The sequence below is a fragment of the Piliocolobus tephrosceles genome, chromosome 8, assembly GCF_002776525.5.
Source record: "Piliocolobus tephrosceles isolate RC106 chromosome 8, ASM277652v3, whole genome shotgun sequence".
In the NCBI taxonomy this organism is placed as follows: domain Eukaryota; kingdom Metazoa; phylum Chordata; class Mammalia; order Primates; family Cercopithecidae; genus Piliocolobus; species Piliocolobus tephrosceles.
The window spans coordinates 21,689,946-21,714,558 of record NC_045441.1 but is presented as its reverse complement, the minus strand read 5'-3'; the positions used below and the strand labels follow the sequence as shown (position 1 = coordinate 21,714,558).

Genomic DNA, 24,613 nt, shown 5'->3' with positions numbered 1-24,613 from the left:
GGGCGGGAGCGGCGGGCCCGGCGTCTCGCGGCCCCGGGCTGACGAGGCGGCGCGGGCGGGCGCCGCGGCTCCCGGGGGAGGAGTCTGGCGGTGGTCGGGCCCTGAGGAGCGTGCGGCGGCGCCCGCAGAGGACGCTGCTTTCCGCGCTGTACGGACCGAGCGAGGGAGGGTGCGAGGGGAAACCGGAAGGAAGAGGCGGCGGCGCCAGCCTTCCTCGGCCGGAGGCGGAGGCGAGACCCCGGTCGAGGCCGCGGCAGGAGGGCCACGCCCCCGCCGCCGCGCCAGAGGGGCCCAGTGTGGACTGGGCCGCCGGCTGGACCGGATCTCACCCAAGACCGAGGGACGCGGGTGAGCAGGCGACGCCAGCATCGGGCGGGCGGGGAGCTCGCGGCGACCTGTGGAGGGGCCCGGGAGGAGGGCTGTGGCCGGAGGGGGCTCGGCCCTTTGTGGCGTGGCTGGTAGGGGGCGGCGGCCGCGGCGTCTTTCAAACCCGAGACGCTTCCGTCGCGGGCGGGGGAGGGGCGCGGCCGGCCGGCGCCGCCCTCCGCACCCCGCGGCGGCCCCAGGGCGGCGGGGCTCCGGGCCGGTCCGCCGCTCACTGGGCGTTTCCGGCCCAGGCACCGGGCGCCTTGGCGGCCGCGGGGCTCCCGGGCGGCACCCTGGCCTCGGTTCGCGCCCGCCCTTACCGAAGTAGAGCTGTTTCCTTTAAAGACTCGCGACGTGTTCGCGACATGGTGGGCCGAAGGAGGACACCCCTTTCTTTCTATGTTTCCCCCGGTACATCTGAGTACCAAGAGAGGTCTAGACGAACAGAGTTCCTATTGCGGGCTATATCGACTTAAAAAAGAAAGCAGAAACTGCCCTTTGAAACGGAAAATTGTGTACGCAAAGTAAAATCTTTAACTTCCTTGAATTCGACCACCTCCCTCTCCCTACGAATTGAAAAACCGGGGAATAGAAAAATCTCTTAGTTTGATGTGGAGTAATTATTTTGAGTTAACGTTTTTTTTTTCCCCCTGGGCTTAGCTATCTAAGAACTCTTTCTTCACCTGCCTCAAAAGGTAGAGGAGTGTCCATTCCACGGGCTACCACGGTGACCCCTACCAGTGAAAATAGGAAAATAATTCAAAATACAAATGAACTTTAAGATGTTTGTATGAACTATCTTCTGTGTCTATTAGGCTCCTGAAGACGTAGGGGACAGGACTGGTCACGTGTTGTTTATACATGAATCTGTACGTCGGGCTCACTGAGCATTCAGAAACGAAACCCTACCAACGCTGTGCACTGACCAAAAGGATATTTTCTTTTTATCGAGGCAACTAATTTAACAGGGATTCCCCCCCTTCCCTCTAAGTTGTACATTTTTGCCGAATTTGAGTAGTATGGATCTTAGATTCCTTGTAATTGTGAATGACTTAGTTTGGTTAACCTTTGATAAGGACTTTTTTCCCCGACTGTTTTTTCTGACCTAAAGTAAATTGAAAAGCCAGTCGGTTGTTTTCCAATCTCGATGATGTGGAATTTTGCTATTCTTTCCATCTGGCTGATAACTAATGTTAAGCTTACTTCATCACTTTGATCTTCTCTTGGCTTAGTGCTTATTGAAGCCCTTTTAGGTTGGAGCCTGGAATCCTCAAGAGGTTGTGTTCTGTCCGTAACTCTGGAGTGCTGTGGGCCTTTCTGTTGAGCGTGCTCTGTAGTCCACACGTTTCCACATAGTGCTGTTTTCTTTGCACAGTTTTGTAGGAAGACTTCATGAGTGCTATAACTCTACTGCCTTTTTTGCTCCCATAAGAAGCATTATAAAATCTGTTAATTTATGTTATTCACAGGGCATGTAAGGAGATGGGAGGGAATAGAGGTATCAGTACATATGTCCATGCTCCTCCATAGATTTTCTTCTGGTTGGTAGAAATGTTGAGCTTTTCATTCCTAAGCATTGAACATTAGATGTGCAAGGTAAATTCCTGGAAACTTGAATGCAGTCTTAAAAGCCAAATGATACATGGGTTTTTCCAAAGATGTTACACATTTAAAAAAGAGTCCCCCTTCCCCTCTTCTCTTTGCCCACTTTCCTAAGGCCAGGAAAAAGGATTGGTCCTGGTGTCGTAAAATATGAGTGAAAATTTTGAAGTCGTTTGTTAGCTTAATGTTTTCAGTTTTGTAGAGTTTGAATAGACTAAGTGATACTTAAATAACTCAGTATTAGAAATGACAGGTTGATCTCAAGTAAATTTTTTTTTTTTTTTTGAAATGGAATCTTGCTCTGTTGACCAGGCTGGAGTGCAGTGTCACGATCTCGACTCACTGCAACCTCTGCCTCCAGGGTTCAAGCGATTCTCCTGCCTCAGCCTCCTGAGTAGCTGGGATTGCAGGTGTGTGCCACCAGGCCCAGCCAATTTTTGTATGTTTAGTGGAGACGAGGTTTCACTATTGTTGGTCAGGCTGGTCTCGAACTCCTGACCTCGTGATCCGCCCACCTCTGCCTCCCAAAGTGCTGGGATTACAGGCGTGAGCCACCGCGTCTGGCCGATCTAAAGTAATTTTTCTTTTCTTTTTTCAAAGAGACGGAGTGTCACTTTGTTGCCCAGGCTGCCCTGGCTGGAGTGCGGTGGCGCGACCTTGGCTCACTGCAAGCTCCGCCTCCCGGGTTCACGCCGTTCTCCTGCCTCAGCCTCCTGAGTAGTCCACACCCGGCTAATTTTTGTATTTTTAGTAGAGACGGGGTTTCACGGAGTTAGCCAGGATGGTCTCGCTCCTGACTTCGTGATCCTCCCGCCTGGGCCTCCCAAAGTGCTGGGATTACAGGCGTGAGCCATCACGCTGGCCACCTTTCCCCAGCTTTCTTAAGTCATTCTGCAGAGCTGAGAGGAAAAAGCTTTATGTTCTTGTTTGATTTTTTAAAAGTGAGATAACTTATTAATCATAATATAGTACAGCTTATACTTGTGACCCGAATTTACTTAGAGTGCTGAGCATAATTAACCTGATGGAGCCATGTTATCTCTCAGTGTGATTGGAAAGAGAGAACACAGAGGAAGAGACCTAAGCTCAGAATGTGACTAGAGTAGGTGAGGCCATGCTGAAATTTTTTTTTGAGACGGAGTCTCGCTCTGTCCACCAGGCTGGAGTGCAGTGGCGTGATCTCGGCTCACTGCGAGTATGCTGAAATTTTAAAAACTTGATAGATTCTTCAAAAGGCCAGGTTTTTGAGTTTTTTTGGTTTTTTTAATTGATGCCTGTCACAACTCCAAGAAAATTCTGTTTGTGTAGCAGTTGACAATCTAAAGACCAAATGGTCTTTTCCAGACATTTCTCAACTGTCATGGTTGTTTTGATAACTTGAAAGCATACTGTTTCTAGCACTGATCTCTTGTCCTTCCTAAGGAGAAAACTATCTCATTGAAATAAAGAAAGGCTTGTTTTATGACTGGTGCCTTCCTGGACTCTGATTTAGTTTTTTACACTGACATCAGCCTTCTCAAGATTAGTCTTTTTTAAGCACTAGTTTGTTTCATTGTTTGTACCATCAAAATAAATTATAATGTGTGAGAAAAGGAAAAAAGAAAAAAGTATCAATATTTTAGAACACTGAATTCAGATTTCAGATGTCAAATGTTTGCAAAAAAGCCCCAATATTCTCTAAAAACATTGGATTTCTCTTAAGTAAAATACCATTTAGACAGAATGAAAAGAGAGTGCTGAGACTTTGAAACTGGAATCTTTAGACCTGGTGTAGGTGGGGAATCCAGGAGTTGGGAAAGTGCTACAAATAATTTTGAATATTTATGTAGTAGTGCTATAGTAGTGGGTTAATACAAATAATTTCGAATATGTAGTAGTGCTGTGTGTCAGGTACTGAACCAAGTATGAAATATAACCCTAGAACAATTCATTTAGAGTTCTACTTTTAACCCCATTTTATATATGAGCCAACTGAGGCATAGAGAATAAATAACTTACAAAGGGCCGCAGAACTATTAAGTTGCAGAACTGGAGCTTTAACCCAAGTAGTTTGGGTTCGTACTCAATTTTTTTTTTCAACAGTTGACCTCCATGGAGAATGCCTTGGATCTTTTCCAATAAACATTTTTAATCTTTTCTATTAACATTTGTAGCATTGTGAGATGCAGCAATCCCTAAGTTAGTAATTTACAGTTTGAATGTGCTTCCTACAGGTGAATGATTTATAGCTGCACTGCCCTTCCTGGGGGGAGACCTATCCTTCATGCCTACTGTATAATTTATTTTATTTTTAGTTGGCAAGTAATAATTGTATGTATTTATGGGCTACAATGTGATGTTTCAATCTATGTACACATTGAGGAATGATTAAATCAGGCTGTTAACATCTATCACCTCATCTACTTTTTTGTGGTGAGAACATTTAGAATCTTTAGCAGTTTTGAAATATGCGATATATTATTGTTAACTGCGATCATCACCATGCTATGATCACTAAAACTCCTGTCCAGTGGAAACTTTGTACCTACTACTGTACTTACTGTAGCAGGCAGGCCTTGCTAGCAGTGTCTTTCCCATCTTTTTATCCTTCCTTTTTCATCCACAGCTCAGTTAATTGCTGATTGATCTCTTTATCATGTTCAATAGTTCTTTAATCCTGTATTTGTTCCTTGATCTCTATATTCTGCCTGGTTAACATTGGAAAAGTTTGCTTTGCTTCTATTTGTGTTTCCAGGCTACTCAGTGGGAGGATGCTACAAAGTACACACCTCTAGGAATGAAAACTTGGTTTCAAAGTGAAATTAGACATCTATTCCCCCCCACTGCCTCCCCTCAAAAAACCAAAACACTGCCATCAACCTCTGATATCTTTAAAGTATTTGGGATTTTTAAAAATTTCAACATTTCATACCTTTAATCTTGGTTCCTTATCCTTTAATATTAATAATCAGAATCTGTAAAACAAATTCACTGTCACTATTATCTCTTTATGAGTATTAAAGTAGTATTTGCTTTGTGTAAATTTTCTTTGCTGATATACTTTTGGTCATATTTTGCTGCTTAGAGTGAGGAGTTAAACCCCTTTTTAACACTGTTATTTTGTAGGAAAGTTAAGTGAGGAATTCAGACAACCAACTTAAATTTGTTGAATAGAAACACAGTTGTCTCTTGGTTTCAGTGGAATATTAGTTCTTAGATCCCCTTGGGGTATGAAAATCGAAGGACACTCGGGTCTCTGATATAAAATGCCATAGTATTTTCAATATTCTCCCAATACTCTAAGTCATCTCTAGAAATCATTTACTGTGGGAAGAGTTTCAAATTTTTAAGTAGTTTTATATGTTACTATTGATTGCTGATGGATCTAATCCTGACAATCATTTAGTAACAGAATGTTTCATAACTTTTATGTGGTGGAATTCACTCAGTAGAACCTTGGAGACTTGGACGTCCTAGAGAAAATGTATTAGCATTTGTTTTCAATCAGTTTATAAATTTTTGAGTTCTGTAGGAAGTCCTTGGATTTAAAAATAAATAGGACTTTGTCCTCTAATAATTCGTAGAAGTCAGTGAGTAGAGGCCAGACATGGTGGCTCCTGCCTATAATCCCAGCACTTTGGGAGGCTGAGGCAGGCAGACCACCTGAGGTGAAGAGTTTGAGACCAGCTTGGCCAGCATGATGAAACCCCATCTCTACTAAAAATATGAAAAAGTAGCCGGTCATGATGGTGCATGCCTGTAATCCCAGCTATTTAGGAGGCTGAGGCAGGAGAATTGCTTGAACCTGTGAGGTGGAGGTGGCAGTGAGCCTAGATCACGCCATTGCACTCCAGCCTGGACGACAGAGCAAGACTCTGTCTCAAAAAAAAAAAAAAAAAAGTGTGTAGACAGTGGAGGAGAGAATTTCATACTGTGTATGACATTTTAACCTTATCTTTGCTATTCTCTGCGATCAAGCAAATCAGTCAAAAACACTGAATTGAGCCCAGGACTTGAGTGACAATATGTGCACTTTTTATGTCAAAGTATATTGCACTTTATTAAATAGATTCTGAATTTTATGCATGACTGATTTAATTCTTATCCTGGTTAGCATTTTTTACAATGGAATATATTCTAATGATTAGTGTTAGAATATAGGACTTTCTTATTAATCTGGAAGCACCTGATACCAGGAATTGTGGCATGTAACAGGGATTTCCCACAGTAATTTAAGTGTTTTTGAATAGCTGTTTCTCAGTATGGATTTTTATTTGACAGATTATCTTGGGGAGAGATGTCTTTTTTTTTTTTTTTTTTGAGACGGAGTCTCGCTCTGCCACCCAGGCTGGAGTGCAGTGGCTGGATCTCAGTTCACTGCAAGCTCCGCCTCCCGAGTTTACGCCATTCTCCTGCCTCAGCCTCCCGAGTAGCTGGGACTACAAGCGCCCGCCACCTCGCCCGGCTGATTTTTTGTATTTTTTTAGTAGAGACGGGATTTCACCGTGTTACCCAGGATGGTCTCGATCTCCTGACCTCGTGATCCACCCGTCTTGGCCTCCCAAAGTGCTGGGGTTACAGGCTTGAGCCACCGCGCCTGGCCCCCCCTTTTTTTTTTTTTTACCTTAATTAAAGGGTACTCACACTAGATAAGAACATGTTTCAGAAGTCCGTGGAACTAACAGAAATTGGGGAAAGCAGTTGTGTGACTAGGTAAAAGATGTTAGAATATTTTGGTTGAGAAGAAAAATGGAATATATGCAGATTATATTAATTACATGTAATTGAGTATTCAAGAATTTAAAGTTTGTGCTTTTCCTTGTTTTTGTGATCTGAAGAGAAACATGCTTCTTGCAGAAATAACTTGAGGTATGTGTTTTAGTCACTGATTAAGTATTTCATCAATTAAATATTTCATCAAGAAGCAGTGTAAAGCCAGGTGCTGCGGTTCACACTTGTAATCCTGGCACTTTGGGAGGCTGAGGCAGGTGGATCGCTTGAACGTAGGAGTTCAAAACCAGCCTGGGCAACATAGTGCGATCCTGTCTCTTAAAAAAAAAATCAAAGTGTGTGTGTGTGTGTGTGTGTGTGTATATATTTATATATATATTTATGTATATATATTTATATTTATATATATATATATATATAAATAGAAATTTTTAAAAATAGAGGTTGGTAAATGTGGCCTGTAACCTGTTCTTGTAAATAAAGTTTTATTGAAATAACATTTGTTTCCATATTGTCTTTGGCTGCTTTCAGGCTGCAGCAAGAGTTAAATCTTTGGGATAGAGACCTTATGGCTCCCAAAGCCTAAAATATTTTGTCTTTGTTATGAGAAGAGAGAGTAGTGTACCTTTTGAAGTTTTATTACTATTACTATTTTTTTTTAATTTTTTTGAGACAGAGTCTCACTCTTGTTGCCCGGGCTGGAGTGCACTGGTGCGATCTCGGCTCACTGCAACCTCCCCTTCCCGATTCTCCTTCCTCAGCCTCCTGAGTAGCAGGGATTACAGGCACGCACCATCACACCAGGCTAATTTTTGTATTTTTAGTAGAGATGGTGTTTCACCATGTTGGCCAGGATGGTCTCAAACTCCTGACCTCAGGTGATCTGCCCACCTCAGCCTCCCAAAGTGCTGGGATTACAGGCAGGAGCCACTGTGCCCAACCTTTTTTTTTTTTTTTTTTATAATTTTAGAGGCAGAATCTAGCTATCACCCAGGCTGGAGTGCAGTGGCATGAACATAGCTCACTGCAGCCTTGAACCTTGAACTCCTGGCCTCAAGGTACCCTCTTGCCTTGGCCTCCCAAAATGCTGGGAGTACAGGCATGAGCCACCACACCTGACCAAAAGTTTATTTTGTAAAAATCAGGTAATCATTGCATATATTAATAAAATCCAGAAGGTTTAAATAGGTCTTCAATAAGTGTTTCCTTTCTCCTGTGTGATCCACTGTAGTAGGGCTGAGCACCAGATACCTTTGCTCATTTTACCTGTACTACAATTTTTCTTATGGTGAAGAGTAAAATTTCTTGCACTCATGTCTCTATTAAAAGTTTGGAAGTAAAATATCAAGATAGCTACATTTCAAGAAAAACGTTTCTTACACCCAGCTTGCCTCACTCATTTGCTTGCTTCTTGGCTTTTGAGTTGGTCTAGAATAGCTGGTTTTTAAAACACCATGTTTTTGAATGACAGCTGTAGTTTTGGCTGTGATCCGTAGTAAGAGTAAAAGCCCTTGGTGTTTTGGAGCTTTAGTGTTTGGCTTCTCTCAATCCGAGTATGTAAAGTGCGGTGATTGGCACTTAGTATTCAATAAACATTTGTGGAATTAAATTTAAGTAGCCATTCATTCAGCAAAGAAAATTAAGTCAGCAGTTTCCTTGATGCCTGAGAATTAATCTGGGGAAGCTAGCTTCCACAGATAACAGGGTTTCTGACGTTTTGATGCTGATTTTAGATATAGAATGATACACAAAATGTAATTATTGAAAAGAGAAAATGTGAAATATGTCCCATCAGTTGGTAATATGGTACATGCTGAAATGCTTCAGAGGATTTAGGGTATTGGTTTCAAGGTTTGTTTTTAGGAGGGAAGGAGTCTTTTACAGAAAATGTTTGTGTTGTGGGCATTTGAAGATTATTGGTTGATCATCCTAAACTTTGCACATTTTCACATTTTTATTTTTATTTTTGTGAGACAGAGTCTTGCTGTGTTGCCCAGGCTGGAATGCAGTGGTGTGATCTCAGCTCACTGCAACCTCCTCCTCCCGGGTTCAGGTGATTTTCAGCTTGAAGCAGCCTCAGCCTCCAGAGTAGCTAGTATTACGGGCATGGGCCACTGGCTAATTTTTGTATTTTTAGTAGAGACAGGATTTTGCCATGTTGGTCAGGCTGGTCTTGAACTCCAGACCTCAGGCCTCAAGTGATCTGCCCTCCTCGGCCTCCCAAAGTGCTGGGATTACAGGCGTGAGTCACAATACCTGGCCAAGCTTTCACATTTTTAGTTAATACTTTTTGAAGTCTGTACTCCCAGAGCGGTGAGCTACTTCATTTATTATTTTTTGTTTTTGTTTTGTTTTGGAGACAGAGTCTCTCTCTGTCACTCAAGCTAGAGTGCAATGTCGCGATCTCAGCTTACTGCAACCTCTGTCTGCCAGGTTCAAGTGATTCCCTGTCCTCAGCTTCCTGGGTAGCTGGAATTAGAGCACGCGCCACCAGGTCCAGCTAATTTTTTTGTGTTTTTAGTAGAGATGGGGTTTCACCATGTTGACCAGGCTGTTCTTGAACTCCTAACGTCAAGTGATCCACCAACCTCAACCTCCCAAAGTGCTGGGATTCCAGGCATGAGCCACCACTCCAGGCCTTAAATTTATTTTTAATTACACTTGTTTATTTACTAAATGTCATATCTGAATGACTTTCTTTTTCTGCCTATTTTAAGGTAACTTTTATGTAGACTACCTCTCCAGGAAGAAAACATATCCTGGATTACAAAAGAAGAGTGGGAAATAGGGGAATCTAATAAGGCTGTGTTAATGAGTATAATGACTTTGTAATTTTTTAGAAACAGAATTCATTTGTTTTAATACGGTTTCATGGATACGATAAAAAATCAAATCTAGCAAAACCCAGTCATAAATGAGGCGTCCCCAAAATCACTGCAGAAAATCATATTATTATATGGTTAATGAAATGACTAGAGTGAGCCTGTACAGGTAGCCTGCAAGAAATTCTGGGGTCTAGCGGCATGATTTAAATCTGTCTTGGCCCTGGCCACCAGTTGCTGTTACCTTGTTTAAACATGGATGGGGACAATTTTGATTCCAGCTACTGGGATTAGGACTTTTACTTTATTAATGCATATACTTTTGTAAAATACATTTCTAGAAGTAGGATGAATATATTAGATTGGTATTAAGCATTTCCAGTGTCAGATACTATATTTTCTATGATATTTGCAATTCTAAAATTCAAAAAGCTCTGAAAAATCACGTTGTTAAAAAATAACAACAAAAAAAAACTTCGCTAGTAAAACCTGACCTGAAGTAACATGAGGCTATATATAGTCTTTATTTTTCACACCATTCATAGTTCCCTCAGCAAAGATAATGTGTTTGATTATCCATTGCTACCTGAGACTTCTTGAGAGGGTTTTATAATATAGGGTACATGTGTCACAATACCTGTATAAAATCTGGAAAAGTCTAAATTCTGGAACGTGTCTTGTGTCAAGAGTTTTGAATAAGGGATTGTGGGTATGTATCAGCTTACTCCTCTGTGTAAGAACGCTTGTTTTTCCACACCCTCAACAACACTATGCCTTGCTGCATTATTAATGTGTGGAAATAGCCAGTGATTTTAAGTATTATTTGCCTTAGAGATTATAATAGTAGAACTCAGATTTATAGTGTATAGTGTAACACGCAGTTCTGGAAGAGCAAAGTTATTACCTTAAATGACCCAGAGTCTCACTCTGCCTTTGCACCTGTTTTAGTTACTTTCACAGTTAACTTGGTTGGAAACTTGACTGTATATCAAGTTAGCAGTTACTGTAATAGTATAGTTTGTCAGGAAGTATATGTGATATTCTCTTTGACATAATGGATGGTATTTTGTGAGGAAAAATATTAGTGATTCTAATGATGGAGTCATTTCTCATTATGGTAACCAAGGGTCATCTTAAGAGTTGGTGAAAAAAGAGGTGGTAGTTTTTATAGTTAGCATATTAGTAGCATTCTATTTGGGATTTTCCTCTTTTCCTGATTTGTAATTCCTTTGCCATGTGTTGTGAATACTGAGTTCCAAATAAATTTTTATTCAGCTGGAATTTTTTTTTTTGATGAATGGTATGCAGTATGACTAAAGCCTAATTTGGAATACCATATTTATCTTTATCATATCTAATTTCTTTCTTTCTTTTTTTTTTTTTTTGAGACAGAGTCTTGCTTTGTCGCCCCGGTTGGAGTGCAGTGGTGCGATCTTGGCACACTGCAATCTCCACTTCCCGGGTTCAAGCAATTCCCCTGCCTCAACCTCCCGAGTAGCTGAGATTACAGGCATGCACTACCACAGCCAGCTAATTTTTGTATTTTTAATAGAGATGGGATTTCACCATGTTGGTCAGGATGGTCTCGAACTCCTGACCTTGTGATCCTCCTACCTCAGCCTACCAAAGTGCTGGGATTACAGGCATGAGCCACCATGCTCGGCCAGTCATATCTAGTTTCTTATGTGTACTTGGGTTTATGGGAGTTTTATAATACATTTAATATTTTCATAAGAATCATGAAAAACTTGGCCTTCTTTAAATATCTTAGCAACTTTTGTGCATTCTTCCAGATAAATCCCTTGAATATAGGATTTAGATTGGATTTGAATTAAACTTACATATTAATTTGGAGAACATTCATATTTGTGTAATACGGAGTTTTCTGGGTAGGAACATATATCCATTACATTTTATGTTTTTTTTTTTTTTTAAGTAAAATTATATGCTCTTATTCGTAAAGATTCCTAGGAAAGAACCACTCTTCAAAGAGACAGATTACATGTACTTCTCTTACTGAATTGAATGGCAAATTTGAGAATAAACAGTTTGAATCTATTTACCATATAGTTCAAATTAAATATGAAGACTTTGTGAATGTATTTAAAATATATTCGGAGAATGAGAAATCTCTATGTAAGAGAGCAGTTTTTTTAAAAAAATATTTTTTCTTACATATTATGATCATTTGTTGCTACCAAATAAGAGATCTGGCTTTGGTAATTTATCTATTTTGAAAGAGCTTTAAAAATGTGTACTTATTCATGTATTTGTTATTTTCTGCGACAGTTATATTTTGTATAGAAGGCAAAAGTTAACTTGAAATTACAACTGGTAAATTTTCTTCTGTTTTTTAATTTTAAATATAGACTAAGGATCTTCATTTTTGTCATGTTTCGCTTTTATGGTAATGTCTAAAGTTGAACTTCAAATAAACATGATTTCTATTTAAGGCTGCCATTTTAAACGTTATATTCTAAAACTGTACTGGCCTAGATACTACAACTTAACTTTTTTTCTTTTTAGTGACTCCACAGGATCCACTGAACATAGGATGTTGCCACAAAATCTACCTCGTGTATTTTTCTCTTTCACTCATGAGCTGCGCAATTGCAGATTTGAGCACAATGTCTGCAGACTGTTGAAAAACTCTGAAGAACCTAATTAATACAGGATGACCTAGGAGTGATTCTAAGTCTGTAACAAGATATTACTCATTAGTGAATGTGTCAGTCTTGGTACTGAATGCTGCAGATAACAGCAAGTGGTTTCTCCTTTATTTCTCAAGTATTCACTTGACCTTCCATCAGTAAGACAGACTTTTTTAATCTGTTCCTGGAGATATTAATGGAATACAGTCATGTCCACTCAAGACGAGAGGCAGATCAATACTGAATATGCTGTGTCCTTGTTGGAACAGTTGAAACTGTTTTATGAACAGCAGTTGTTTACTGACATAGTGTTAATTGTTGAGGGCACTGAATTCCCTTGTCATAAAATGGTTCTTGCAACATGTAGCTCTTATTTCAGGTAAGTACTTTTAATGTTTTAAATGGAAATTCTTTGAAATGTTATTTAATTTTTTAAGATGCCACATCTCAATTTTTGTTTTTAAAAGTTTTGCTTAAGTTTTCTGTTCAGATGATGTAGTACTTGGCAAATCTCATTCTTGCATGTGTAAGGGACACATGAAGTTTTATGAAGGTTTGAATACAAGAAATGTGTTGCAGTTAACTAAGGTAAAATTTTAATGTTGGGAAGGCAGAAAAGTTTAGAATATTCTTTTTCCATTAAAAGAGAAAGAAAAATGGGATAATTTACACTTTGAGGTTTTAAAATGAGGTAGAAAACAGTGATCCCTGTTTTTAAACTGACAAGTTATCATAGGCTCAAATGGTAATTTTTAGAGAGTAAAAATTGGTGCTTTTAGATATGTTAAGACTTTTCTTTACGAAATGTATTTTTTCTCACTCTTTACTATTACCATTTGTCATATTTCTTTATACTAACTAGACTCTTTGCCAGATTTAAATATTTAATAACTAGTAACGTTGGTATTCCCTGTGCCTCTGAATGTAGAAGTTAATTTAGTTACTCTTTGCTAATACAGATACGTAAAGCTTAATTTTACATTTTTATGATCTTCTGCATCTTTGTTGTACGTTTCCTGAGCAGAATAGAAGCCAAAGCATAGAAATTGCTTAATTTGTTCTTTGCTTTTAGGTAATTTTGACTTAATATTTGAAAGGGACAGAAAGGTGAATTAAATGTGGACCAGTATATTTCTACTACAAATATTAACAGCCATAAGCAGCAATCATTAGTGAGTTTGGTCCTGCTGTCCTTTTTTTTTGAGATGATCTTGCTCTGTCATCCAGCCTGGAGTGCAGTATGGTGGTGTGTTCTCAGCTCACTGCAACCTCTGCCTTTTGGGTTCAAGTGATTCTCCTGCCTTAGCCTCCCGAGTAGCTGGGATTACAGGTGCGCACCACCATGCCCGACTAATTTTTGTAATTTTAGTAGAGATGGGGTTTCACCATGTTTGTCAGGCTGGTCTCAAACTCCTGACCTCGTGATCTGCCCGCCTTGGCCTCCCAGAGTGCTGGGATTACAGGCGTGAGCCACTCCGCACTGCCTGTTCTACTGTTCTTTAATGGCAGCTGTAGACAGGACAGATTTCATTTGAACTTTCAGGGCTGACTGACTTCGTATGAAGATACAGAAACTTCACATTCCCTAACACATACCATGACGATTTCAAAAGCTAAGGCTCAAATACCAGTTGTTGCCTTTGCTGTGCCTACAATTTTTTTTTTTTTTTTTTTTAAAGGCAGAGTCTGTCACCTAGGCTGGAGAGCAGTGGTGCTGTCTTTGACTCATTGCAACCTCTGCCTCACGGGTTCAAGCAATTGTTGTGCCTCAGCCTCCCAAGTAGCTGGGATTACAGGCACACACCACCATACTTAGCTAATTTTTTGGTGTGTTTTTAGTAGAGGCGGAGTTTCACTATGTTGGCCATGCTGGTCTCAAACTCCTGACCCCAAGTGATCCACCCGCCTTGGTCTCCCAAAGTGCTGGGATTACAGGCGTGAGCTACTGTACCTCGCCAAGTCTGGGAAATTTCTTAACCAACCAGTCCCCCACAGATACCAAGGGATAACTGTATATTATCCCTAAAACAAATGAGATATTTATTAAATAAATAAAATAGTTCAATATGTGTTTGGGGTTAAAGCCACCCATCATTAAAATCTTGTGCCTGGGACAGTTTCATATCCACAGGATATTTCCCAAGTGTTCTTCAACTAGATTCTGCTCCCAGAATTGTAGATTTCAAGATCTCTACATGTAATGCTCCTACACATCTTTAATGTTAGAGATTTTGCCTTCTGAACTAAATACATTCTTCTGTTGTAGTTTGAGTTACCAGTTCTGTCTGTCCCACCAAGAATTAGTAGGTACCTCTGAATAATAGTTTTAATATTTTTTGGTAACATGTATAGTTCATTATAGACCCAAAATGAGAGAATCGCTTGAGAATTACTCAGCACTTCTTCTGTTGTGGTACTTCAGCCTCTTACAGTATTATGAAATTAAGTATTTGCTGTTTCTGGTTGGGCGTGGTGGCTCACACCTGTAATCCCAGCACTTTGGGAGGCCGAGGTGGGTGGATCATGAGGTCAGGAGATTGAAACCATCCTAGCTAACACGGTGAAACCCTGTCTCTACTAAAAATACAAAAAATTAGCCAGGCGTGGTGGTGGGCGCTTGTAATCCTAGCTACTTGGGATGCTGAGGTAGGAGAATCGCTTGAACCTGGGAGTTGGGTGTTGCAGTAAACCGAGATACCACCACTGCACTCCAGCCTGGGCGACAGGGTGAGACTCTCTTAAAAAAAGAAAAGGAAAAAGAAAATCACCAGGTCCTATTGGCTCTTTATAGCGGGTTTTGTTTGTTTGTTTCTTTTTGAGACAGAGTTTCACTTTGGTCGCCCAGGCTGGAGTGCAGTGGGTCAATCTTGGCTCACTGCAACCTCTGCCTCCCGGGTTCAAGTGATTCTCCTGCCTCAGCCTCCTGAGTAGCTGGGATTACAGGCACCCACAACCACACGCAGCTAATTTTTGTATTTTTTAGTGGAGATGGGGTTTCACCATGTTGGCCAGACTGGTCTCAAAACTCCTGGCCTCAGATGATCTGCCCACCTTGGCCTCCCAAAATGCTGGGATTACAAGCGTGAGCCACCAAGCGCCCGGCTATAGTGGTTTTTGTATTCATTTCTGCTAGTGTAACTCAGTTTCTTACCTCTTAGGTATATTATTGTCATAGCCTCATTGCCAGTTTTCCTGTCTCTAGCCTTTAGCTCTGAATAGCCTGTCAGCTTTAGAGTATTCATCCTACATCTGTCACTTACCTTTTGTCGTGCTAAATTCAAACTTGAAAGCCTTTGGTTTTCCCCACTATCTACAAGGAAAAGCTCAGACTCTCTTGTCTCGTTTAAAGGCCCTCTGTGATCTGACTGCCCTCCATCTTTCCAATTCATTTTCTAGTTTCCTGCATAAGCCCTTATGTTCAAGCTATGCCCCTTGAATAATCGCTTCTTATGTTCTACCACATTTTATCCATTTTGAATGGCTTCTTCATCTCTGTCCTTGAGGGGCCAAGTTAGTGACTGTTGTGACACTCACTGTTAACCGCTACATGCAGAGGCTTTTCTCTCCTGTTTTCATCTCTTACCTATATATGGGCATTCTACTTTGTATTCTCCATCATGCCAGTTGCCTTTCCATCATGATTTCCTGTATATAATAGATTTTTAGGAAAGTGTCCTGCATATTTTTAGATAATGGTTTGAGTAAATGAATTTTTAACAGCTTTATTGAGATATAATTTGCATACCACAAAATCTACCCATTTTAAGTGTATAATTAAATGAATTTTAGTATATTTACAGAGTTATACAACCATTTCCACAATCTAAATTTAGAGCATTTTCATCACTTTGTGTCTATTTATAGTCACAAACCCCATTCTTACAGTTCTAAGGAACTAGTAATCTACCTTCTGTCTCTCTATATTTTCCTTTTTTGGACGTTTTATATAAATGGACTCATACACTGTATGGTTTTTCTATGTGGCTTCTTTCACTGAGCATAATGTTTTCAGGTTCATTTATGTTAAAGTATATATTAATACTTAGTTCCCTTTTATTGCTGAATATTATTTCATGGTATGAATATAAGGAGTAAATTTTGAGATTTTCACTCAAAATGGCATGATGGAATAGTCTGGTATATCTTTGGGACTGGATTTTATTCATGTATCTGTCTCTCTAAAAATTTCATCGGTGGCCGGGCACGGTGGCTCAAGCCTGTAATCCCAGCACTTTGGGAGGCCGAGATGGGTGGATCACGAGGTCAGGAGATCGAGACCATCCTGGCGAACACGGTGAAACCCCGTCTCTACTAAAAAAATACAAAAAAATACTAGCCGGGCGAGGTGGCGGGCGCCTGTAGTCCCAGCTACTTGGGAGGCTGAGGCAGGAGAATGGCGTAAACCCGGGAGGCGGAGCTTGCAGTGAGCCGAGATCGCGCCACTGCACTCCAGCCTGGGCGACAGAACGAGACTCTGTCTCAAAGAAAGAAAAAAAAAAATTTCATTGGCTAGGCACAGTGGCTCATGCCTGTAATCCGAGTACTTTGGGAGGCTGAGGTAGGAAGATTCCTTGAGCTCAGGAGTTGGAGACCAGCCTGAGCAACATAGGCAGGCGTTGTCTCTACTAAAAATAAAAAAAAAAATAGCTGGGAGTGGTAGTGCGTGCCTGTAGTCCCAGCTACTTGGGAGACTGAGAATCGCTTGAGCCCAGAAGGTCGAGGCTGTGGTAAGCCATGATCGCACCACTGCATTCCAGCCTGGGGGACAGAGCAAGACCCTGTCTCAAAAAAAAAAAAAAAGTTTCACTTATAAGTAAATATCCTAAATGAACACCTCTTGTTGTCTAATTGTTCTTTTCAGCTCTACATTTGTTTTACACAAAACCCTTACAACTTTTGTTTTCTCCATCTCCCCTGTAGGGCCATGTTTATGAGTGGACTAAGTGAAAGCAAACAAACCCATGTACACCTGAGGAATGTGGATGCTGCCACCTTACAGATAATAATAACTTACGCATACACGGGTAACTTGGCAATGAATGACAGCACTGTAGAACAGCTTTATGAAACAGCTTGCTTCCTACAGGTAAGCATATAGATATTTTTTTTAGACGGAGTCCTTCTCTGTTGCCCAGGCTGGAGTGCAGTGGCGTGATCTCGGCTCACTGCAACCTCCACCTCCCAGGTTCAAGTGATTCTCCTGCCTCAGCCTCCTGAGTAGCTGGGATTACAGGCGTTAATTTTTGTATATTTAGTACGGGGTTTCACCATGTTGGTCGGGCTGGTCTTGAACTCCTGACCTGGTGATCCACCCACCTCGGCCTTCCAAAGTGCTGGGATTACAGGTGTGAGCCACTGTACTCAGCCTACAGGTAAGCATTTTCTTCCTCAGTTACATACATGAGTTGTGGCTTATTGGTTTATTATGTGGTTTATTTTGTGAGGAAACATTGTTAAACCTTATTTATTTATGTTTTTGAGACAGGGTCTGGTTTGGTCACCCAGGTTGGAGTGCATTGGCAGTCATGGTTCACTGAAGCCTTGAGCTCATGGGCTCAGGTGATCCTCCTGCTTCAGCCTCCTGAGTAGCTGGGATGACTAAAGGTGCGCACCACCATGCCCAGCTAGTATTTTTATTTACTTATTTGTCTGTCGCCCAGGCTGGAGTCTAGTGGCACAATCTCTGCTCACTGCAAGTTTTGCCTCCCAGGTTCATGCCATTCTCCTGCCTCAGCCTCCCGAGTAGCTGGGAGTACAGGCACCCACCACCATGCCTGGCTAATTATTTACTTATTTATTTATTTATTTATTTATTTATTTATTTTTTTGAGACAGGGTCTCGCTCTGCCGCCCAGGCTGGAGTGCAGTGGCCGGATCTCAGCTCACTGCAAGCTCCGCCTCCCGGGTTCACGCCATTCTCCTGCCTCAGCCTCCCGAGTAGCTGGGACTACAGGCGCCCGCCACGTCGCCTGGCTAGTTTTTTGTATTTTTAGTAGAGACGGAGTTTCACCATGTTAGCCAGGATGGTCTCGATCTCCTGATGTGATCCACCCGTCTCGGCCTCCCAAAGTGCTGGGATTACAGGCTTGAGCCACCGCGCCCGGCCCATTTATTTATTTTTAATTTTTTTAACTAATATTTTTAGTAGAGACGGAGTTTCACCGCGTTAGCCAGAATGGTCTCAATCTCCTGACCTCATGATCCGCCCACCTTGGCCTCCCAAAGTGCTGGATTACAGGCGTGAGCCACTGCACCCGGCCAGTATTTTTATTTTTTGTAGAGACAGGATCTCACTGTGTTGCCCAGGCTAGTCTCAAAATCCCAGGCTCAAGCAATCCTCCTGCATTGACCTCTCAAAGCCCTGGGATTACAGACCTGAACCACCATGCCTGGCCCAGTAATGTCTTTTATCTATATAACTTTCTTATTACATATTTTAGAAGGTAAAAGGTTTTTTTTTTTTAATAAAATGTGTAAGGGAAAAACAATAGGATTTGATTACCCCATAAACTAAGTAGTTTTGTGATAGGAATGTAAATCTGTTAATAAAAGAGATAGGTGAAAATATTATACTGGTTTTGTGTGTTTTACTGCCTAACATACCTGAGAATTTTGATTTCATGTTAAAGTAATTTGTTTTTGAGAGTTTCACTCTTGTCCAGGCTGGAGTGCAATGGCACAATCTTTGGTTCACTACAACCGCTTTCTCCTGGATTCAAGTGATTCTCCTGCCTCAGCCTCCCAAGTAGCTGGGATTACACCATTCCCGGCTAATTTTTGTATTTTTAGTAGAGTCAGTGTTTCGCCATGTTGGCCAGGCTGGTCTGGAACTCCTGTCCTCAAATGATCCACCCGCCTTGGCCTCCCAAAGTGCTGAGATTACAGGCATGAGCCACCACCCCCAGCCAAATTAAAGTAATGTTTAACAGTGTTTATTAAATTTAAGTGTTTCGATTTTTTTTTTTTTTTTTTTTGCTTAGAGCTTAGATGTACTAATTTTTCATATTACTTTTCACAGAAAACTTGGAAATTATGATAAATATTTATAATGGCTATGTGACCATATTGAGCAATTAAGGAGAAGTATTTAAACAAAACAAGTGATGGCTGATATATTTATGGATGACAAACTGTTTTACTCTTTATTTCCTCATCACGTTCCCTTTTTAAATTTTAAGAGGAATATACGTTTTTTTCATTTCATCTCCTGTTTTGGAATACCATTGTATTTCAGAAAGTTTCTTCAAAGGGAGAACCTTTAGACCAAAGGTTAAATTTGGAGAGCACTGTTCATGATATTTGTTAAGTACTTAATAAATATGCGCTGAATGAATATGCATGACACTGGTTGAATGCCAACACCTGGGTGTAATTCTGGAAACCAGAACTCAGTTCACGCTTTATGTAGTTTCCTTCCTTTTTAGTCTTCCATAGGTTGATTAAAACCTTTATCCAAAATGGTTGGGATCAGAAATCCAGTTCAGCCAGTTTCAGATTTCAGGTTTTTTCAGATTTTAGGATTATATTGACTAGTTCAGCATCCCTAATCTAAAAATCTAGACTCTGAAATACTCCAGTGAGTATTTCCTTTGAGTGTCATGTCAGCACTCAGAGTATTTCAGATTTTGGAACATTTTGTATTTTGAATTTTTGAATTAGGGATACTCAACTTTTACTTCTTTTTTGTGTGTGTGACAGGGTCTTGCTCTGTTGTCCAGGCTGCAGCACAGTGGTGACATCACAGCTCACTGCAGCCTCGATCTCCTGGGCTCAAGTTGTCCCCAGCCTCAGCCTCTTGAGTAGCTGGGTCTATAGACGTGCATCACTACACTTGGCTAATTTTTTGATTTTTTTGTAGAGACAAGGTCGTCTTATGTTGCTCAGTCTAGTCTCAAACTCCTGAGCTCAGGCAGTTCTCTCACCTGGGCCTCCCAAAGTGCTAGCATTACAGATGTGAGTTACAACATATGACCAACCTTTACTCCTTAATACACTAACCTTATTGTTAGTGTCCTACTCTACCCACAACTCTGGGGAAATTGAGGCTGGGGTAGCTTGCTGTTGCGCTAGTAATTCCAAACATTTCCAAAGGGAGAAATGTTTACTGTAAGCACTGTCTTTATATAGCTTGCAAGTTGTCATTACTTTCTATTTTTAGAGACATGTCTTGTTCTGTTGCCCAGGCTGGAGTGCAGTGGCATGGTCATAGCTCACTGCAATCTCGAATTGCTGGGCTCAATAAATCCTCCTTCCTATAATCCCAAAGTGCTGGGATCATAGGCATGCACCAGCACACCCAGCTAATTTTTTATTGGTCCTTCTTTTAAAAGCAGGCATTTCTCAGAATTCATAAGGCATTAAGGAATTTTAAGAAAATCTGATTCCAGCATACTTTGTTACTGTAAATATTGACAGTGCTCCTTATAGTTTTTTTCTGCCATTTTAATGAAAACCGTATACTACATCTGCTTGCTCAAATGCAAAACAGGACTCTGCCTCTTAGAATATGTTTCCCTGGCAAGCCTGAGATGGGGCATTCTGTGACTACCAATGTGACTTTCACTATCAACCACATGAAGTGATCATGTGTTTCAGTACCAGATGCTGTACTAATACTTTATATATATTCTCATCTGATCCTTGCAGTGCTCATTTGAGGTAGATAACCGTTATTTCCCCATTTTATATAAGAGAAAATTGAACTTTAGAGATTTGAAACTTCTTTCCTAATAAGTAGTTTAATTGGCCAATTTAAGTTTTAAATCCAAGCAACCTTTTAAGTTTTAAATCCAAGCAACCTGACTTCTCAGTGTAAACAGTTTCTAGTTAATCACTGTGATGCTGCAGAAATATAGTAGGTAGCACATCTGATTCAACCGAGATCTACCTTATTAAGAAAAAACAAATTTAGGAAGCTTACAGTGTCTTAAGATGGGTCATTTAAATATAGGTAATTTATAACTTCACGTAAGTCTATTTTGTGTTGCTTTGATAACTTACCTCTCTAGATAAGAATGGCAAATAACTACTCTTACTCATTGTGCATGATTTGCTGGTTTTATGTGACTGTCTTGTCCAAGTTGAGGAAACCAAAATCCAGTTACTCAACAACAATAATTTTCTGTATACTATGATTTGTTTACATTTTTTCGTATAGTTCTCTCAATTATATATGAAGTCTAGGAAAAGTATGACTTATGTATGAATTTGCTTGCCTATTCTTTAAGGCTGTTTTGTTTTTTAAGAACCTATTTATTGTTGTACTACTGGTTCCTAAATAGAACAGTTAAGTAGGCCACTGAACAGGAAAAAATTACTGCAAAATTATATAGTCTTCTGATTTTATTACTACCAGAAGACCTTATCTCTTAGCCCAGATGTGTGTATCTGAAAATAAAAATTACACTGTGGGCATCTGACTAATTTACTTATGTCTTACATAAAAGTAAAATGTGTCTGTCCTGGCCCTATCAGCCTGTTTTTTTTCCTTCTCATTCTAGGTAGAAGATGTGTTACAACGTTGTCGAGAATATTTAATTAAAAAAATAAATGCGGAGAATTGTGTACGATTGTTGAGTTTTGCTGATCTCTTCAGTTGTGAGGAATTAAAACAGAGTGCTAAAAGAATGGTGGAGCACAAGTTCACTGCTGTGTATCATCAGGACGCGTTCATGCAGCTGTCACATGACCTACTGATAGACATTCTCAGTAGTGACAATTTAAATGTAGAAAAGGAAGAAACTGTTCGAGAAGCTGCTATGCTGTGGCTAGAGTATAACACAGAATCACGATCCCAGTATTTGTCTTCTGTTCTTAGCCAAATCAGAATTGATGCACTTTCAGAAGTAACACAGAGAGCTTGGTTTCAAGGTCTGCCACCCAATGATAAGTCAGTGGTGGTTCAAGGTCTGTATAAGTCCATGCCCAAGTTTTTCAAACCAAGACTTGGGATGACTAAAGAGGAAATGATGATTTTCATTGAAGCATCTTCAGAAAATCCTTGTAGTCTTTACTCTTCTGTCTGTTACAGCCCCCAAGCAGAAAAAGTTTACAAGCTCTGTAGCCCGCCAGCTGATTTGCATAAAGTTGGGACTGTTGTAACACCTGATAATGATATCTACATAGCAGGCGGTCAAGTTCCTCTGAAAAACACAAAAACAAATCACAGTAAAACAAGCAAACTTCAGACTGCCTTCAGAACTGTGAATTGCTTTTATTGGTTTGATGCACAGCAAAATACCTGGTTTCCAAAGACCCCAATGCTTTTTGTCCGCATAAAGCCGTCTTTGGTTTGCTGTGAAGGCTATATCTATGCAATTGGAGGAGATAGCGTAGGTGGAGAACTTAATCGGAGGACTGTAGAAAGATACGACACTGAGAAAGATGAGTGGACGATGGTAAGCCCTTTACCTTGTGCTTGGCAATGGAGTGCAGCAGTCGTGGTTCATGACTGCATTTATGTGATGACACTGAACCTCATGTACTGTTACTTTCCAAGGTCTGATTCATGGGTAGAAATGGCCATGAGACAGACTAGTAGGTCCTTTGCTTCAGCTGCAGCTTTTGGTGATAAAATTTTCTATATTGGAGGGTTGCATATTGCTACCAATTCCGGCATAAGACTCCCCTCTGGCACTGTAGATGGGTCTTCAGTAACTGTGGAAATTTATGACGTGAATAAAAATGAGTGGAAAATGGCAGCCAACATCCCTGCTAAGAGGTACTCTGACCCCTGTGTTAGAGCTGTTGTGATCTCAAATTCTCTATGTGTGTTTATGCGAGAAACCCACTTAAATGAACGAGCTAAGTACGTCACCTACCAATATGACCTGGAACTTGACCGGTGGTCTCTGCGGCAGCATATATCTGAACGTGTACTGTGGGACTTGGGGAGAGATTTTCGATGCACTGTGGGGAAACTCTATCCATCCTGCCTTGAAGAGTCTCCATGGAAACCACCAACTTACCTTTTTTCAACGGATGGGACAGAAGAGTTTGAACTGGATGGAGAAATGGTTGCACTACCACCTGTATAGTTGGGAAGTTCAGGGAGTGCACGCCTGAGTTATGTGCTTTATCATTTTCTTTGCTAAACAAAAGAGGCTATGAAAGAACTAAATATGACTACATAAAAATCTATCTTTGATAAATTTTATTTTTATGCCCTACTTAATATTTGCATCAGTATAATATATATCAGTGAGTCTTACAGAAAGATATGCTTCCATAATATGAAATAGATTATTCAATAATTGAGAAACTTTATGTGTAATCATGAGAGTATAAGAATCTGGATTATCTAACATTGTTAGCCCTGTGTATGTATAGTTCAAAAAGTTCATTTATAAAGTAGTTTCCTGTTCCTAGTGTGGTATATCACAAATTGTGCTGAGGTTATTTTAGTATGTGTATTTCATTCCCGTGCTTCTGTTCTGAAGTCCTGGAATACAGTTTTCAGTGTAATTAATTCAACTGCACTTAACACTAATGTCCATGTTGGTATAGAAACGTCTAAATCCTATACTCTAGTTGAGGAAGATCTTCCATAATTTTATGGTATTACACAGGGAAAGCTATTGACTGCAGGATCAGTCTAACTATACTATTAGGTGCATGTATTCTCTTTTCACTAACTTATACTTGTCTATCTAGAATACAGGTCTTCCAGTCAGCTGGTCATTTACCAGGTATGGACTTACGTTGCTGGGCTTGCAGTAAGAATTGCCAGCCCCTCATTGTGCGGGTCTGCGTGGAGCTTTAATCAGTAAAAGCCTCCACTTTCTGTATTATGTTAACATTGGCTCATGCATATAACTACCTGCTGCTGATGTAGTTCTCCATCTTCAAGATTTAGAGTGGGTTAACCAGGTCATTACATCTTAATTTAATAACAAGCATTACTGTAGAGTGATTGTGTATAGATCTGTTAGCTGTCAGGGTGTGTTTTTTTTAACCTGTTGTGTGCGTGTGGGGGTTAGGATTAGTAAGGTGAACTGTTCAGGAATTCTCTGCACTAGCTGTGCAGAAGAGCAGATAACTAGCGCTGCTCTGGCATTAATCCCAGGAACCACTAGCAGTAGTGGGGCGCCGCCAATCTAACATGAGCACAGGTGCTTCATGACAAATATTACTAGCATGTTCAACTGCATCATGTTCTGGCACTGTATTTTGAATGACATTAATTTATTAAATAAATTGTATATATTCAATATCTATATTTCTTTTGTTATGGGAATGGTCTGCTTTTTAAATTTTGATTTTACTAGGTCAGCTTAGCTAGTTATAGGTGGTTTCTTCCAAATTTTGTTTGATAAAGATTGAGAGATATGCATAGGCTTTCCTTAGACTAGTGTCTTTCTACCCTGCTGGCATGTAAGAAGCATCTGATTCTGATCATCATCTTTAGAAGCTTGAGATGATGCCTGAACCTCACCTGAAACAAAATGGTTTCTTCTTAGAGCA

At 40.4% G+C, this 24,613-nt stretch overlaps 1 protein-coding gene across 1 annotated transcript; it reads left to right on the top strand.

The window, feature by feature from the left end:
* Positions 1-6: 6 nt before the first annotated feature.
* Positions 7-24,364, top strand: KBTBD2 (kelch repeat and BTB domain containing 2). The gene is made up of 4 exons (XM_023188383.2): positions 7-348; positions 12,027-12,530; positions 17,072-17,237; positions 21,652-24,364. Exons 2-4 carry the CDS (start codon positions 12,361-12,363, stop codon positions 23,185-23,187), a joined length of 1,872 nt encoding a protein of 623 aa, XP_023044151.1. The 5' UTR covers positions 7-348; positions 12,027-12,360; the 3' UTR covers positions 23,188-24,364.
* Positions 24,365-24,613: the final 249 nt, after the last annotated feature.

What these genes read in the sequence shown, in the direction of transcription:
- KBTBD2 (XM_023188383.2), top strand. Translation starts at nt 12,361, where the DNA reads ATGTCCACTCAAGACGAGAGGCAGATCAATACTGAATATGCTGTGTCC. An exon ending in ACATGTAGCTCTTATTTCAG is followed by an intron (nt 12,531 to 17,071) that starts GTAAGTACTTTT and finishes TCTCCCCTGTAG; the next exon opens with GGCCATGTTTATGAGTGGAC. An exon ending in AAACAGCTTGCTTCCTACAG is followed by an intron (nt 17,238 to 21,651) that starts GTAAGCATATAG and finishes TTCTCATTCTAG; the next exon opens with GTAGAAGATGTGTTACAACG.